Source organism: Ursus americanus, chromosome 32 (genome assembly GCF_024610735.1).
Source record: "Ursus americanus isolate L20-20 chromosome 32, mUrsAme1.1.p, whole genome shotgun sequence".
NCBI lineage: Eukaryota > Metazoa > Chordata > Mammalia > Carnivora > Ursidae > Ursus > Ursus americanus.
This window is the reverse complement of record NC_142158.1, coordinates 14,740,691-14,757,985: the sequence shown is the minus strand read 5'-3', so window position 1 is coordinate 14,757,985 and position 17,295 is coordinate 14,740,691. Positions and strand designations below refer to the sequence as shown.

The following is a 17,295-nucleotide window of genomic DNA, read 5'->3' as shown; positions in this document are numbered from 1 at the left end:
GAAAGGTCAGAGTAATGCATGAGCAAAAATTCAAAAGAACAAACTTACCAGTGAGGGGGGTAAAATTAAAAAAAAAAAAAAAGTAGCTGGGGAAAAAAAAGTAACAGCTTTGACTTCCCATTGAAGATGAGCCGGTCCTGAAGAGGGACCAGAAGACAATTAGGCCACAGGAATGGACTTGCAAAAAACAAGCCCAACAGCTGTTTCCGCAGATACGAATCAATTTCACAAGATTTAAAGCAAAAATCTAAATGGCCTCTGGCTCTCCACCATGGGGCAGGCAGGCCAAAGACAGCGCTGTAGGAATAACCAGAAAAGCTCGAAAACATGGTCTTTGGACTACTGCCAGCAGAACCCGGTGTTCTGCAGCGCCCCTCAGAGAAGTGTTGAAATTTGCACTCCTGGAGGGTTTCCTCTGGGAATATGGCCAGAAGGGAGAGGTCTAGACAGTTGTCTGTACAGAAGCCACACAGAGTAGAAAGATAGCCTCTTTGCCTGGCCTCCCCTGAAGAAGGATGCGAGACTGGGGCCTCTTTCCCCAAGGGACTCTTTCTGGCCTGTTTCAATACCATTTCTAATTCTAATGCAGAATGGAAAAAGCGGAACGGTTGAAAACCAAGAGAGAAATCATTTTCTCAATAGAAAGAGAACATGGAAGGAAAAAAAAAAGCCACATGAAGCTATGTGATTTGAGGCCACTTCTGTGAATAGACTTTCCATTGAATCTCACCAACTTTAAACTGTTTTCACTCGGTTTTCTGATGTCATCTAATTAGAGGGAACTAGTCACTTTCTAGTCATTTTCGTGGTCCTATTACTTTGCTGGGTGATTCGGGGAACCTGAGGCTCCCTGGCACGGCCTTTCTAACACAGGCACCTTAATTTAGGATGATAGTGGAAGAGAGGAAGGAACTTTTGAGGTAGGAAGGCAACGACACTATCTGTACTTGCACGGTTTGCAAAGAAGATGTTGACACTGTACTTGCTGAAGGACTTTTCCTCTTTCCACATGACACTGAAAACAGAAGAGCTGATGTCGTTCAAAGTTGTCTGGTAACAAAAAGCCAGATTCATACACTCCATCTTAGGTCACAAGGAATACTCAAGCTTAAAACCCTGATTTCCTTGAGTGTGTGATTCGATTTTACATTGTCTTTGAAGATGGAGACATCCAACATGGGCTAGACCGTTTGATGATTTGGTTTTTTTAAAAATAACTTGCAATTTGGGAAGGCCCCACCTACAAGCCGGATATCCTTCTGCTTTCTCCCTGAACCAGGATGCCAACCAGGGTCTAAGAAAGGAAGGAGGCAAAACCACGGGAGATGTCCTGTTATCCTGAAAAACATCCCTTGCAGAATCAGACCTGAGGAATCACTGATCTGGGCTGCACTTCCCTTCCTCCCTAGAGGACGCTCTTGGTGGAGCTCTCACCACAGAAGGAAATGGAATGCATTCGCCAAGGCTAATAGGCAACAGAGAATCCAGACTCACCAGCACTTCTACCTTCCTACAAATTCCTGATAGCGCTGTGCTGGGGGTTTATATGGTTCTGGGCATTGTGCCTTCTGCAATGAAAGGCATAAGCAGAGACAAAAGGGGTCTTCTTACCTGGGCGCTCATTTGGTGGTTGGGGAGATTTGAGGTTCCAAGAGGTTATGTGATTTACGTGGAGTGATACGGTTATGCCAAGAGGGCAGAAGCTAGCGAGCGTACCACACCACAACCTATAGCAAAAATGGTTTCCTCTCCTGGGGTTATCTACAAATCAGTTTTGGTCTCCCACCTTGTCTATTTGGCTACGGCTGGCAAGGAGAAGGGGACTAAGGGGGGAATAAAGAAGGGAGGTGGTGAAAGATTTTTTTCCCCCTTGGTTTTCTGCTATTGATTTGACATTGAAAAGACTGACCACCCACCTGTCACAGTAACCACAGACATTTAACACCAGCCCAGATCCAAATCCACAGTTTTCTTCTTCTAAAAAGTGGCCATTCTGGCTTTTGTTAAGTTAACAAAATGCCTTAATCTCAAACCATGTGTAAGGAACCACATAGCTAGTACCAACTTTTTATAAATCAAAAGGTAATAGTGAGAATAGAAAGGAACTCCATATTAAAATATGAAAATCAGCTTCCACACACCTAATGCTCCCAAATTATACGCCAACGATGGAATAGCAGACAAGAGAAGGGCCAGACAGAGAGGGAGGTCAGGAAAGCCTGAGCGTACAGTACAAGAGCAAACCCTATTCACCAGGCCAGTCACCCTGGGATTCAGAGACCAAACACGGTATTTTCCAGAGAATGCTGGCATGTTTATCGCCCAGCAGGCCCTGCCCTGCAGCCTGAGAGCACCTACCAGTGTTTCCAAGTTGGCAGCCCCCCAAAACCAGAACAATGATTGCTTTTCTCTTGCTATAATAATGCTGTTGAGTTCATCAGAGATCCATTTTGTATTTTTCATTGAGTCCAAAGCATGCGATTTCCGTCAGAAGAAATCCTATCACGGTTTATGTAGTTTTAAAAATAATTGATCTGGTCCATTAGTAAAGGTCTGCTCCTAGAATCTCATTATCGATCTGAAGTACAATGTTGAAACACGCGCACACACACACACACAACTCTACACATGTGATATAGTACATGCATGAGTCCAAATATTTCTCAGCTCACTGGGGCTTAGGGAGGCAACTATGGTGTAAAGCCTTATGCTTGGTCATTCATTCATTCATTCATTCATTCCATCATGCAATCATTTATCGAATTTATCAACCATTAACTGTGTGTTCTAAGCACTGAGGATTCAGCCATTAACAAGGTAGAAAATGACCCCAACATCATGGAGCTTATGACACAAAGGACGCCAAGAACAAACCCGTGCAAATAAGTAAATATGATTGTTCCAAATTTAAAAAAAAGAAAGATTATTCCAAATTCCTTTGAAAGAAGAACAGGGTGGGGTGGTCAGCTCAGCCTCTGTGAGCTATAGACATCTGGCTGACAAGGAGCCTGTGCAGGTCTGAGGGTAAGAAGGAGAAGGGCTGAGGCAAAGGCCCCGGGTAAGAGCGAGTCAGACAAATTTGGGGGAAAGCAAGAACACCGCTGTGGACTGCAAACAGTAATATCTATTGTGGTAAAGGTTTAATAAGATGAACGCAAAAGAACATGATACGTTGAAAAGCAATACCACTGAAAGGTATTACTTGGCCGTGCTAGACCAGGATTCTGCATCTGGACAGGATTAGAGGGAGAACTACGGATTTCACTTGTCCTCTTCTACATCCACTAAAAAGGAGCAGACTCTTGAAAAGCCCTTCCAAGTACAGCACGTTGCCGTCACGTGAAACATGGAACCGCACATACCTGGGATCCTATTGAGCGTCACCCAGAAATGTTCATCAGGGCTGAAAGTGTCCTTGGACCACTGGAGCAAGTCAACAGCCCGTGGATCGTGCAGGACAAAGTCGGTGAACTCTCTTGATAGAGCAACATAGGCAGAGCCAAAGTAAATGGTGAGGTTGTGGGGAGGGGGTGGTTTGAGCACTGTGGTTCTGATCACGTAGGAAAGCTCTTTGCCCAGGTGCTCCCGGTGGACGTATTTCGTCCGTCCAATGGCATGAGCTGGGGGCAGCACCCCCGGGGTAATGTTTTTCCCTTTAAATCCTTTCAGATACTGAACTATCTCCCTGTTGGTTTTCAGGGGGAAGTCTTGCCCACACGTGTTGATGGCGTACTTCCACGGCACCTTGGAGGCCGCCAGGTCCTTGAGGCAGTTCAGGTCCGCCTGGAGCCTGGAGATCCCCCCATAGACAACTGGTTCCATCTTGGAAGCCAGAAAAGCATTTGGGAAGCAGCTCAGTAATTGCTCCACTGCATCTTTAAATTCAACGGTCGCCTTCTCATCCACGTGAACACAGTAGACATTCTGGGGCATGTAAATTGCCCTAAAGAGCCTTGTAAAGGTATCGAAATTGTGATGGATGACCATGATATATGCCAAAGGAAATTCAGCTTCTTCTTTAGATAACGGGGCCGTGATGTAGTGGCTCTGGGTCAGGTAATCCTTGCAAGAAGCCTTCTCGTGCACCCTCAGTTTGTTTCTCCACAGGAAAGGCGTTTTGCCCCTGATAAAGGATGTGCACACTTGAGTCAGCAGCAGCGTGTCCGAGTTATTCAGCCACTGGAAGCTTTGCTCTGCCCCAAAACTGAACACGTAGAACACAATAAAAATGATCACGCAAGAGACAGAAACTATAAAGAGGTAACGCGTGGAAGGCATGCCTCACAGAGGAGCAGGAGTTCAAAGATGGGCAAAATCTGCAAGTCCTTCCCCAAACTTACTTTTTCCTCCGAGTTCTTAGTTTGGTGCATACTCCGGTAATCCCTAGCCTGAAGGAGACGCTGGGCATTGGTTCCGTTTTGTGCTGGGAGTCCAGCCGCTGGCTCGGTCCCCGTGCTCGTATTATCAACCGGTCCCTCCTCGTTCTCTGCTTCTCAAACCGCCTTTGTCGAAAGCCCAGCAGCAGGTCCCCGAAGCCCAGCCTTTCCCTCCCTCTGCCTCCCTGCCCGCATCGGCTCGCTGTGGCCCCCAAACTCTAGCAACTCCCTTCCCCCGCCTCAGATTGAGCTTCTCAGACGTCTTTGCTTTCAGTTCCCGTGTGTTTCTCCCTCCCACCCCCTTGTGATTGCCATTCAGGGAATTAGAGCCGGGAGAGCCAAAGTTGAAATAATGTGTTCGGGCAGGCGTGCCGTTTCCTGCCAGTCATCCGCGGGCTGTGGCGCGGTCCCCTCTGGCTGCTCACGGCCATCACCTGGCCCCTCGGCTCTTCCAGGACAATCCACGGGAAGCAATGCGGCCTCCGTGCTCAAATGCTCATGAAAAACATGCTCTAATGACAAAAGTGACTGAAGAGGCAAGCTCTAAAAGAAAAGAGCAACAGCATCTATCCTGGCTCCTTTGTAATGCTTTTGGGCCCCGCCCTACCGTTTTGGAAAACAAGAGATTACAGGACTCCCAGTTCTAGAGGGCCTGACAACACAGGCTCCCGGTGCTGTGACTTTGAGATCAGCTGCCAGCCCCACTCCTCCCCTTATGGAATCCACCGCGGTGCTTGTCACAGAATGTTGGGGTCACACGAGCAAGTCCCAAGTCCCATCCCCTGATTTACTTAAGGCTTTACAGTTTCCCTGGAAAGAACTGGAATCCTGGCCACAAGTGATGTTCAGATTAGGGGGCCTGGGAGGCACTTAGGTTTTTAACACCCAGAGATTATCATCTAATACTCAGAGAAGTACTTTATACCTGCCCAGTCAGGCTTATTGACCACCTAGGAAATGAACCCTGTTTCCCCCCACCTGTAAACCGTGGTGTTTTGGCTAAAGAGTATCGAGCTGTTTGACTTAGAAGTTTCCCGTTTTTCAACTCTTCACTTTTCTACCAGCTGTTTTTTAATTTTTTTTAATTTTTTTAAAATTTTTTATTTTTTTAAAGATTTTTTTTATTTATTCGACAGAGATAGAGACAGCCAGCGAGAGAGGGAACACAAGCAGGGGGAGTGGGAGAGGAAGAAGCAGGCTCATAGTAGAGGAGCCTGATGTGGGGCTCGATCCCATAACGCCAGGATCACGCCCTGAGCCGAAGGCAGATGCTTAACCGCTGTGCCACCCAGGTGCCCCTACCAGCTGTTTTTTTAAAATACAGATGAATGTATTTTATTTACGATGACTTCTAAAATGCCGGCCAACTCTTTCCCCCATTTTTCCTCACTCTCTGAATATAATACCTCAGACCCTCTACCTTATGGCCTTAACTCACAGTGCAGACCGAGCCCCCACCCACCCCATGAAGAAATCATGTCCTTCAATGTGCTTTCTCTTTTTGAAAAGTCTCTACCCTGCTATTCATGGAATAAAGAGGACAATATGCTGATTCCTTACTTTGGCACGGATAGAAAAACCAGTGTGAGGCCCCACCATTCAAGCCACCGTACTCCAAGTGATAGACTTTCTGAGCATACTGTATTGTTTGTTTTAAAGTAAACTCTAGGCCCAACACGGGGCTCGAACTCACAACCCCCGAGATCAAGAGTCACATGCTCCAATGACCAAGCCAGTCAGGTGCCCCTCTGTAGCTTTTCTTTCTGCTAGTTTCCATTGTTCCTATTTTTCATTCTTCCAACTTGTACCTTATTTTCCTCTCCCCTTCACTAAATCCTCCTCATTCTTTAAGACCTGTCACAAATAAACTCCATGTAAAACCCACCTTCAGATTTTTAGGCAAAGTAGAAAAAAAAATGTAGCCGTTATGTGGGTAAAACAGATAAATCTAATTCTTAGTGTCTTCCACAAAATAAAGCAAAGAAAATGACAGCCAAGTGCATGATAAAGGAAAAGTCAATCCCAAGCTTCTCTTTTTCCAAATAGAGCCTTTAAGTATTAGGTTATTGTGTATTTTATTTCAAAACAACAGAGAGTAATTTCAGTATCTAGTTTGGCAAAGCCTTTGGGCTTAGAATGAATGTTAATATATTTGCAGCCTGACAAAGTGTTCAGGGTGCAGATGCATAAGTTAATTAGGCCAACAGAGGCTGTTTACGTTATTGTTTCGGCCATTAACACAGGGGTTCGGATCTACACAGGCTTGGGGACAGACGTTATAATGCCGTTATATTAAGAAATACACACCAGCCAAATTAGGAGTTATGCTAATGTTTCTGTATTCAATCTATTACTTCAAATGGCACTGTTTGTATGTTGAAAATATAGCTGTTTTCCCTCTCTGCCCTTTTGGCTGTCCTTGGGCCAACTTTTCCCACCCCCAGGTTCTGGTATTTAAAAAAATAAAAATAAAAATAACCCACAGGAGAACTTTTGAAGAAACCGCAAGTCGAAACAGAGAAAGGCCATTAATTGTTACCTTTCTTTCCTAATAGGCCATCAGACCTGTTCACCCAGAACAGACACCATGTGTTTTTCTGCTACTGAGACTGAACAGCTCAGCCTTTCTTCCCTCTATGCCTTTGACTGCAGGCAAGGACCAGGCTGGCACCTGTAGGCCTAGCAACTGAGCTTTGACGCTCACTTTGGAAGCCATTACTCCCCAACTAGCCAATTAATCTGGCGAGACGTGTATACCCTCCCCCGGGGCCACCTTAAACACTTGCTCTTCATTCCACCCAGTTTTTATTTTTTGCACAATTGTAAAGAATGCTTCCAGCTCTGGAGCTATCTGGAACACAGCCCCAAAATGAAGAGAGTATCCTTTCTTGGAAATGATGGAAGACCCAGAATCCCTATGAGATAAAGAAATCGTCAAGGGGACAGAAGAATATCCTCTGACACCTCGGCACCATTAGGCTTTCCGTGGGGAGGGGCAAGGTGGCAGAGGACCCAGAGAGGACCGCGTGGAAGAGGGCGGCACAACAGAGATCGTGGCTCACCGGACTGTCGGACTGTCGGACTGTCGGACTGTCGTAAAAGACCTTGCGAGAAAAGCTGGGCCTCCATCTTGTTGCAAAGGAGCATCATCGAGGACATTTTTAGGTGGAGAAGCGCTCCCCGCGGAGGGAGGAGCAAAGGCAAAATAAATCACAGTGAGGAAGTATTCATCAGCCCATACATGCATACTGCACTCACTGATAATAATAATAATAAATAAATTCATTATTTATGTGTTCATTAACGATGTTTCCTAGAAACAACCCTGAGGCTTTAATGAGGCTTTAGTTGTGTAAATAGTCACAGAACATCAGACACTGCACCTTTTGAGTTGTTTCTTAAATAAAAAAATACAAATAGAGGAAGGATTTAAAGTCCCAGGGTCACTGAGGAATTCATGGGCTGGGAATTAGTGGGAGGTCTAGACTTACTTTTCCATTCGCTCAACCTTGTAATGTAGAAATATGTATCTTAGAGTATTTATACTATTTACCTGTTTGTATGTGTTGAATGAATGAGTGAATGAATGAAAGGAGTCCACATCCCCCATGGCTGCAGATACCCATAGGTAAATGCACTCTTCACTGGAATTGGGAACAGAGCAACTTTTATTTTGACAAACGAAAACTCTGACCAGATTGATTTCTTTTTCTTTTTTTTTTTTTCAATTAATTAACATCTACTGTATTATTGGTTTCAGAGGTACAGGCCTGGGATTCATCAGTCTTATAGAACACACAGTGCTCATTACAAACACATACCCTCCTTAATGTCCATCACCCAGTTACCCCATCCCTCCACCCCCTTCCCTTCCAGCAACCCTCAGTTTGTTTCCTATGATTAAGAGTCTGACCAGATTGATCGACTGGATAGATTAAATGATATTAAAAAACCCACAACTTTCAATCAAGTTTCTGTGGGAAACCATGCAAGATGCGTTTTCACTTGTGTGTCACGAAGGGTTGCCCAGGGTCGCCTGGATGGCTCATTCAGTTGAGCGCTGGCCTTTGGCTCAAGTCATGATCCCAGGGTCCTGGGATCCAGCCCCATGTCTGGCTCCCTGCTCAGGGGAAGCCTGCTTCTCCCCCTCCCTCTGATCCTCTCTCTCTGACCCTCCCCTCTGCTCATGCTCTCACTCACTCTCTCTTTCTCTCTCCAACTGTCAAATGAATAAATAAAAAATAAGGGTTGCCCATTAACCCTCACAATATTACTAACAGGATACCTGGATCCTAGTTGCTTTTCTAACTTTAACCAAGTATGTGGTCTTAGGCCCTACTTGCTTCATCTTTCAAAAGGATGTTCTCTATAGTCCCTTTTAGCTAAAATGAGCTATAATTCAGTGTGTGTATGGTGAATCCGCTAAGCAGCAGTAACGGAATCCAGGAAGTGTGAGGACTGGCCCCTGTCCTGTAGGAAATTACATCTTCACTAGGCTTCAAAATACATACAGCTGAAAATACACGACCAGCAAAACACAGAAGACTGTGGATCAGTTCCAGACAAGAGGCTCTCCAGTAAATGTGATGGGAGCTCAGAGGGGAGAAAGCTCCCTTGGAGGTGGGACAGTGAGAAAGGACTTCCAGTGGGAGGATTCTGACCCTCAGAACATGGAGAAGGCATTCCAACTGGAGAGATTACAAGAGCAAGCAAGAACAGAAGAACAAGAAAGCCCATGCGGAGAAATTTCCCCAGGCAGAGTTGTGAATCTGTAATTTCTCTGGTGTAACAGCAGATAAAAACCTTCCCATCAGTGAACCATGACCTCAGGGTACCAGTCATGGTTAGAAGGTGAGCTGCAGGAGAGTGGGGACTTTTCCCCCCTGTTTCTGCCATGGTCCAGCAGCTCAAACAGCCTTCCCTTGTGTTCTGGAAGGTGGGCCATTTGGTACACACTAGGTTCAATGTTTGTAGAATGGGTGCAGAATCATCTGGGCATGTGAAAATACAGTTTTCAGCGATGGGAAAAGCAGTGTTAAAACCTATATATGCCCATTGTTCTAATTTGTATATTAGAACAGCATAGGCTAGGAGAGGCCTCCATGGTTTGTGATTTTACTGCTCCAGTATTCCTTTTTTTGCTCTTCTGTTTCAGCATACACCTGCAGAGACCTAACTATGAATGTACCACATTGGCCCTGAACTCTCTTGCACTTCCTCACATACCTTTTCTTTGTTTAATTGCATGGACTTTTGCAAGCTTCATTATGGTTTCATAATTGCTCTGGGACTTGTTTTTCCATTCTCAATTAACTGCTGTCCTTCAGTTGGGAAAGAAATGGAGGGGACACAGGCTTGCGCAGGCATACAACATTTAAAATGTTAAATAACAGCAGAAAGGGCCCCACAAGGACAGGGTCTGATGGAGTGTATCCAAGTAACATTGAGAGTATAAGTCCCATGGCAGAAAAGTTGGGGTGAATGAGGTGAGATGTTATCATTTCTTGGGCTCGCTGAAGGTTGTCCTTTGGAAGGTCATTTTTGTGTGGTTTCCTTTGTTATTGAAGTAGGTCAAATGACTCAGGGATTTATTCTTAATTATAACATGTAGGGAAATATCTGTTTCCCTGGAACTAAGGGTAATTCACAGGAAGTAGAGTATGGTGACAATCCAAACCACTTTGGACAGCCAACTGCGTAATTCTGTTCAGGTGGCCAGGTAGTTTTTAAGTGGAGGTTTTTGGTTTTCTTTTTCATAATGATGATCATGATATTAAAGAGAAGAAAGAAGACATTTCCAAAACACATCTTCAACTAAAACAACAACTCCCGTAACTGAGGAGTCCTCTGATAGGGTTCTCCGGGGAAAATCCACCTTCTCCTGAGACCCAATCATTTTGCTTTCTATACTATCCATCTAATTAGCAACAGAAGAAGTTGTTGCCTAGATCACAGAACCCAAAGCATTATTTCAAACTCTCATTTCAGAGGCGGGAAGAAGTTTAATATGCAGACTTTCAAAACCTAGAGAGCAGGTCCAGAGGACGGATATGCTACACCGTGTCACGGTGGTGTGAGCTGAAGTGATCTGCATCTGATTTTGATGGAGCAAAGGTATCATGGAAACACTTCCTGGATGTTAAAGGATGCTATGCAAATACGTGCCAAAGCTAGCATATGAATATTCAAATAGGCAAATGTCCAAGCATGCGCAGATAGGCAGCAACGTTCTGGTAGCGTACATGTACCAGTTGGAAATAGGTAGAGCCTGAAATTGGGAGGCTTAGAAAATGAAAACGAAATTACCCCAAATAAGTCACAGCAAATTAACATTCCAAGAGGAAACCTGCCACTAAATTTACATGTGGAAGTGAATTGCTTAACCCTGGAAGAACCAAAACATTTGTTTCTAAAAGTATTCAGCCAAACTAGGTGTGTCTTTGGCTTGGGGATAAAGATTGTCCAGATCAAGTCATGCAAACTTCTGTGAAGCATCCCAACCCCTGGATAGGGTTGTGAAAATATAGGTTGCAGGGCCCACACCCCAAGTGGTCAGTAAGTTCCAGGTGGAACTTAATAATCAGCATTCTTTTCTTTTCTTTTCTTTTCTTTTCTTTTCTTTTCTTTTCTTTTCTTTTCTTTTCTTTTCTTTTCTTTTTTGAGATTGATTTATTTATTTGAGAGGGGTGGGGAAGGAGAGAGGGAGGAGAAAGAAACTCAAGCAGACCTGCACTGAGTGTGGAGCCTGACGAGGGCCTTGATCTCACAACCCTGAGATCACAACCTGAGCTGAAACCAAGAGTTGGACGCTTAACCAATTGGGTCACCCAGGTGCCCCAACAGTGTGTTTTTAACAAGCTCTTGGGACTAACTATTTAAGAACCAATGGATCAAAGACCAAAATTCTTTGGTTTTGTTTTTCCTCAAAGACTCTACTGGATCTATTTTCCTGTGACTATGTAATTTATCATAAAAAAAAACTGAAGTTTTGGGAAAAATAATATTGCACAATTTGAAAATACTTAAGCATGAGCTCAAATGGTGGATAATCAGATCCCTTGTGTAAAATGTACTATGGAAAGTTTATCAGCACCCCCAGAAAGAATGGAAGAAAATGGACATACAGAAAGGTACTGTATGCTGCTTTTTAAATGAGGGACCCCTGGGTGGCTCAGTCAGTTAAGTGGCTGACTCTTGATTTCAGCTCAGGTCATGATCTCAGGGTCATGAGATCAGGCCCTGCCTCAGGCTCCATGCTCAGCAGGGAGACTGCATAAAATTCTCTCTCCTTCTCTGTCCCTACCCCACTGTCTAAAAAAGAGAGAGAGAGAGAGAAGCCCTAGTTGCAAGGGTCCTGCTGCCCCAAATGCCTTTTCTGATTTACTGTATACAGCAAGCAGAGCTGTGCATGATCCCAATCTCCTGCAAAATATGGAACAGGATTATTGACTGACAGATACCGATGCTTTGGGTCTCTAATGTGCCATAAATTGAATTAGAGGAAGGGTGTAGGAGAAAGATTAAAAAACAACAGTCAGTTAAGCGTCAGACTCTTGATTTCGGCTCAGGTCATGATCTGAGGGTCATGAGATCAAGCCCCATGTTGGGCTCCATGCTTAGCCTAGAGTCTGCTGGTCCCTCTCTCTCTGCTCCTCTCCCTGCTCTCATGCACCCTCTCTCTGTGTCTCTCAAATAAATAAATAAAATCTTAAAAAATAAATAAATAAAAAGTTGAGCACAGGCAGGTCCTCTGACCTGGGGATTTACTCAACAGAAATGCATCCATGTTTATCAAAGGACATACAAATCCGTATTCACTGCAGCTGTATTCACAACAGACCCAAATGCCCATCAGGGTTTCTCAACCTTGGCACTACTGGCATTTTGGGTTGAATATGCCTGCTGTTGCGGGGGCTGTCCTGTGCATCGCAGGATGTTAGCACCATCGCTGGCCTTGACCCACTAAGTGCCCTCAACCACAAGTTGTGACACCCAAGAGTATTTTCAGATACCTCCAAAGAGCCCTGGGGGGCAAAACCATCCCTCCTCACCTCATGCACCTCCTTCTCTCTACACAGCGATGAGAATGAAAAATATAACTGCTTGCAACACAAAAAGTGAATCTCACAGATATAACATTGAGCAAAAAAAGCCAGACAGAAAAGAGTACACGCTGTTTATTTCCATGTATATAAAGGACAAAAACAGGGAAAAGTAATCTATGGTGTTAGACATCAGGGTAATGACAGGGAGGCAGGTCACGTTCCACGGCTTGACGGTTGTTACTTGGGTGTGTTCAGTGGGTGAAACACTCCTGATCTGTGTACCTTCCCATGTTATACAATTCTTCACCAAAAATGAATGAATGAATGAATGAAATGAGTCATGGTCCTTCTCCCAGAAAAACTCTACCAGGTGAGTCCTCTAGGTGAGTGGGGATCAGGAGTTCTAGAATACGAAGTATTTATGGCTTATTATCCAGACTGATCAAATACTCTGCAGACACATACCAGAGCCCACTCACTTCTTCCTCAAGCAGATGGACCACTAAGGGTGTCTCCACTCTGGTTCCTGACACCAGCCACCCTGGGCCACAACCCAACCGGCCACCTCTCCTTCCTGCCCGTGAGCAACGTCCAGAAGAAAAGGAGGGAAGAGAAAACAGAACAAGAGGTCAAAAATTCAAAAGCCCTTTGCACTCCTCAACACAGAGCTGAGTGCCAGCACTTACGGCACTTGTCTTGAGGAGCCAAGGAGAATGGAGGAGACACGGACAAGCAGAATGTGTGAACGACGAAGCCAAAAGCTGGCATCTGGGGCTATCACCCCTACCTGCCCAATGAGGAACTGAGACTCAGGGACCTCCCAGCCCAGGGTCACTCGGCGGGGAGGGGTGACCTGGGACTGGAATGGGAGTCACTGTGCCATCCTGTGCGCCATCAGGCAGGCCCAGGAATGGCATCAGTACCCAGATGGACTTCATGGAGAGATCATGAGAAGGAAGGGGGGCTGGGTTCACTTCCAGTGAGACACAGGCATTCCTTTCCTCCAACACTTCTTTTTTCTGTTTCAAGTTGAATCAGCCAGCAGTGTTGAGAAAGCACTTAAGACAGAAACACTATGAAATTTCCTTTCTTTTCAACTTCTTTTTTCTATAGCTCAGAAAAACCATCTGGACAAATCTTTTCCTTGGGGTTCATATTATGATTCATTTCCAAACTCCATCCCTCCCTCCCCTCTTCCGGTGACCACATTTCTGCATGTTCTGACTGGTCACAAGCAGAAGGCAGGATCTAGGGAATTCCTGGCCCAGGCTGAACTGGGTTCCGAGGTCTGGCCCTTGCACTAATTACCAGATGCTTGGTAACAATCTGAAGCAATAGGGGCCCCATGCACCATCCCTCTCTCTTTTCTTTCTGCAGAGAACAGTTCCCCACACCCAAAGTACTCCTTCCTCTGTTCTGATCTGACCTGGGGACTCCAGGCGCTCAGATCTTGCCTCATGCTCCCTGGATTCCTAGCCCTTCCCAATCCTCAGATACCTGCTGTCTTGGTGATTTCTGCTAAGTTTCTTTTTTTTTTTTTTTTAAGTTTTCCTTCTTCCGGAAGACTAGGTCTGAGACCATCCACATGACTGATATATCTGACAGGGGTTTGATACACTATTGCAAGAATTCCATCAGAATCAGTTATCAGTTCGACTGAAACATACCCCCACCCCCAAACTTGAAAAATGGAGTTGAATAGCTTCCATTTGGCCCTTTTATTTATTTTTTTAAAGATTTTATTTTGGGGGTGCCTGGGCGGCTCAGTCAATTGGGTGTCTGACTCTTGACCTCAGCTCAGGTCTTGATCTCGGGTTCGTGAGTTCAGGCTCTGCATTGGGCTCCATACTGGGCATGGAGCCTACTTAAAAAATAATAATAATAATTTAAAAATAAATAAATAAAGATTTTATTTTTAAGTAATCTCCATACCCAATATGGGGCTTGAACTCACGGCCCTGAGATCAAGAGTCACATGCTCTACCCACTGAGCTAGCCAGGCACCCCCCCCATTTGGCCCTTTTAGATCCCTCCCTCTGTTCTCCACCCTGCAGGAGGGCTGGCTTATAGGGAATGCATCAAGCAGCTCTGGCTCCGGCTGGGTTTGCCAGTGAGGGCACGAGAGAGGGCTCAAGGTGTTTGCTCCCCAGCTCCTCTCTTGTCAGTCACAGCAGGACAGCTGCCTCCTTTGTCTGAAGTTCTTCTCAAAGGGGCCTGTCCACAACACCTTTTCCAACCACTCCTTCTTTCAGGTCTAGAAATGGTAATAATAGTTCCACTATTACTGGCCCTGGGTATTACCATGCCCTTTACAGTTTCCCTCCACTCTGCCCACAGAGTCTCTTCCGTAAGTCTTTCTTGATTAGCCTAATTTATTATTTATTTATTTGAGAGAGAGCGAGAAAGCATGTGCGCGCGTGAGGGTGGGGGGAGAGGCAGAGGAGGAGGGAGAGAGAAGCAGACTCTGTTCTGAGCCCGGAGCCCAATGCGGGCTTGATCTCATGACCCTGACATGATGACCTGAGCCAAAACCAGGAGTCCGAGGCTCAAGCAACTGAGCCACCCAGGCGCCCCTTGACTAGCCTAACTTAAGCATGCTGTCTGTTTCCTGCTGGGGCTCTGACTGATACAACAGTAGGAAAAGATAACATTGAGATAATACTTGTCAGGTGCCAAGTATTCCGTCACTGTTTCACATAGGACATCATTAATGCTCATAGCAATCCTGTGAAGTAAGCACTGCTGTTATCCCCATTTTACAGATGAGCAAGTAAGACTCACAGAGGCCCCACAAATTACCCAAGGTCATGAAATCAGGTAGAGTTGAAGCCTAACTTTGTATTTTATGTATTTATGTATTCACCTGCTTCCCAATACGAATACATTTATGAAGGTATTGAAATTCACTCAGAGCTCCTTCTCTCTTCCCAGGAGCCAAAGCGGCGGCTGGTGGGAGGTGGATCCTGGGAGCAGGATTTCAGCCGAGCACCGTGAGGGGGAGGACTGGTTTCACAGAGTGGAAGCAAGAATGGAAGTGAATGCAGTGAGGTGACCGGGGGCTGGGTCCCTCCCTGCTAGGGAAGGAAGGGGAGGGAATCAACCCTGTGTTGTTGGGCTGAAAGTGGAGATACCAGTGAGCACTTGTGGTTTTAATATCTGTTTGAAAAGCTAAGCTATAGCTGGGCATGTGCGTGAATGTGTGAGTGACTTGGAGTGCATGTTTGAGAACGCACACATGGGTGTCATATGTATACACAGACATTGTGTGTACACATATACATATATATTTTTTCCTAGCTCTAAGCCCTGAGAAGGCATCGAATTTATAGTGCCCTTGAGTGCCCAGACCTTGGTTTCTAAATACCATTCTCCATGAAATAGAACCAGGGTTCCTTGAAGAAAAGGGCTGATTACAAGACGGGGTACCCAGGCGGGGTACAAGTAAGGAAGTGCTCAAAGAATAATGGGAATGGTTGAAGGGAAACAAGACCCACCTTGAGTCTGAGACAACTTCAGCAGCAAAATAAGTAAAAAATGTAATGGATTGTAACCCATTGAGTAAAGTGGGAATCCGTGTCCATAGGGATATAAAAAAACAAACATGGGAAGAGGAGAAGGCTCTACCTTATAGATGAACGGCAACTAATAAACATAGAAGAAGGGAGTTAGGAAAAAAAATCACCATTTGGCAACCACGCAGCAAGAATTGAGCCAGGCAAGAACGATCGGTGGACAGTAGAACCGGGGAGTGAACTTGATGAAGAACAGTATATCTAAATAGTCTCAAACTGTCTCCACACAAAATACTTACTAATGACTTAGTAATAAATACAAAATCTTACTGTTAACGTTATAGTGGAGCAATTGGCCGGTGCTACCCTACCCCAGTGACAACAGTTAACATCCCCACTACTAGAAGAAATAAACATTGCATGCTTCCATGGCCTCATTTTTTTGGTATCTTTGCCCAAAAGGCATAACTTGAATCTAATCACTAGGAAACATCAACACTGCACTCTTCAAAAATGACAAGAGCTGGGAGGCCACAGACAGGCTGAGAAATGGTTCCAAATTAAGGGGGGGTCAAAGAGGGATGGCAGCTAAGTGCAGCTTGAGATCGTTACTCAGATCCTAGTTTATGAAGGGTGTTTTTAGTACAACCAGTAAGACCGGAATAGGGTCTGTGGTTTGAAGAGCACTGACGTGTCCCTGGACGGTGGTGCTAGTCATATAGGAGAGTATCTCTGTGGTTTGGAAACACTGTTTGAAACAGCAAGGAGCAATTGACGAATGGTTTAGGAAAAATTTATAAAAGAGAGATGGAAGAATAAGATAAGGCAAAGGCAAACATGGTAAAATGTTATGGGTTGGGGGTATGGAACGGAGGGTAAGGGAGAGCTCTATACTATTCTTGTAAGTATGATAATTTTGAAAAGAGTTTAAAATAAAAGCTTAAAAACTCATTGAGATCTTTAAACTTTCTCTAGGTAATTAGACTCATGTTTTCTTCTTTTTTAATTTTAATTTTTAATTTTTTTTAAAGATTTTATTTATTTATTCGACAGAGATAGAGACAGCCAGTGAGAGAGGGAACACAAGCAGGGGGAGTGGGAGAGGAAGAAGCAGGCTCATAGCGGAGGAGCCTGATGTGGGGCTCGATCCCAGAACGCAGGGATCACGCCCTGAGCCGAAGGCAGACGCTTAACTGCTGTGCCACCCAGGCGCCCCTAATTTTTAAATTTTAATTCCAGTATAGTTCACATTCAGTGTTGTATTAGTTTCAGGTATACAATATAGCGATTCAATAATTCCATAGGTTACTCAGCGCTCATCACAACAGGTGCTCTCTTAATCCCCTTCACCCATTTCACCCC

The 17,295-nt window shown here is 44.9% G+C and overlaps 2 protein-coding genes across 2 annotated transcripts in view; both read right to left on the bottom strand.

The window, feature by feature from the left end:
* LOC123801609 (N-acetyllactosaminide beta-1,6-N-acetylglucosaminyl-transferase) overlaps positions 1 to 17,295 on the bottom strand; it is a 79,689-nt gene that overhangs the window by 47,331 nt on the left and 15,063 nt on the right. The window lies entirely within an intron of this gene.
* Positions 3,262 to 7,432, bottom strand: LOC148107320 (N-acetyllactosaminide beta-1,6-N-acetylglucosaminyl-transferase-like). The gene has a single exon (XM_087857892.1). It carries the CDS (start codon positions 4,276 to 4,278, stop codon positions 3,262 to 3,264), a length of 1,017 nt encoding a protein of 338 aa, XP_087714018.1. The 5' UTR covers positions 4,279 to 7,432.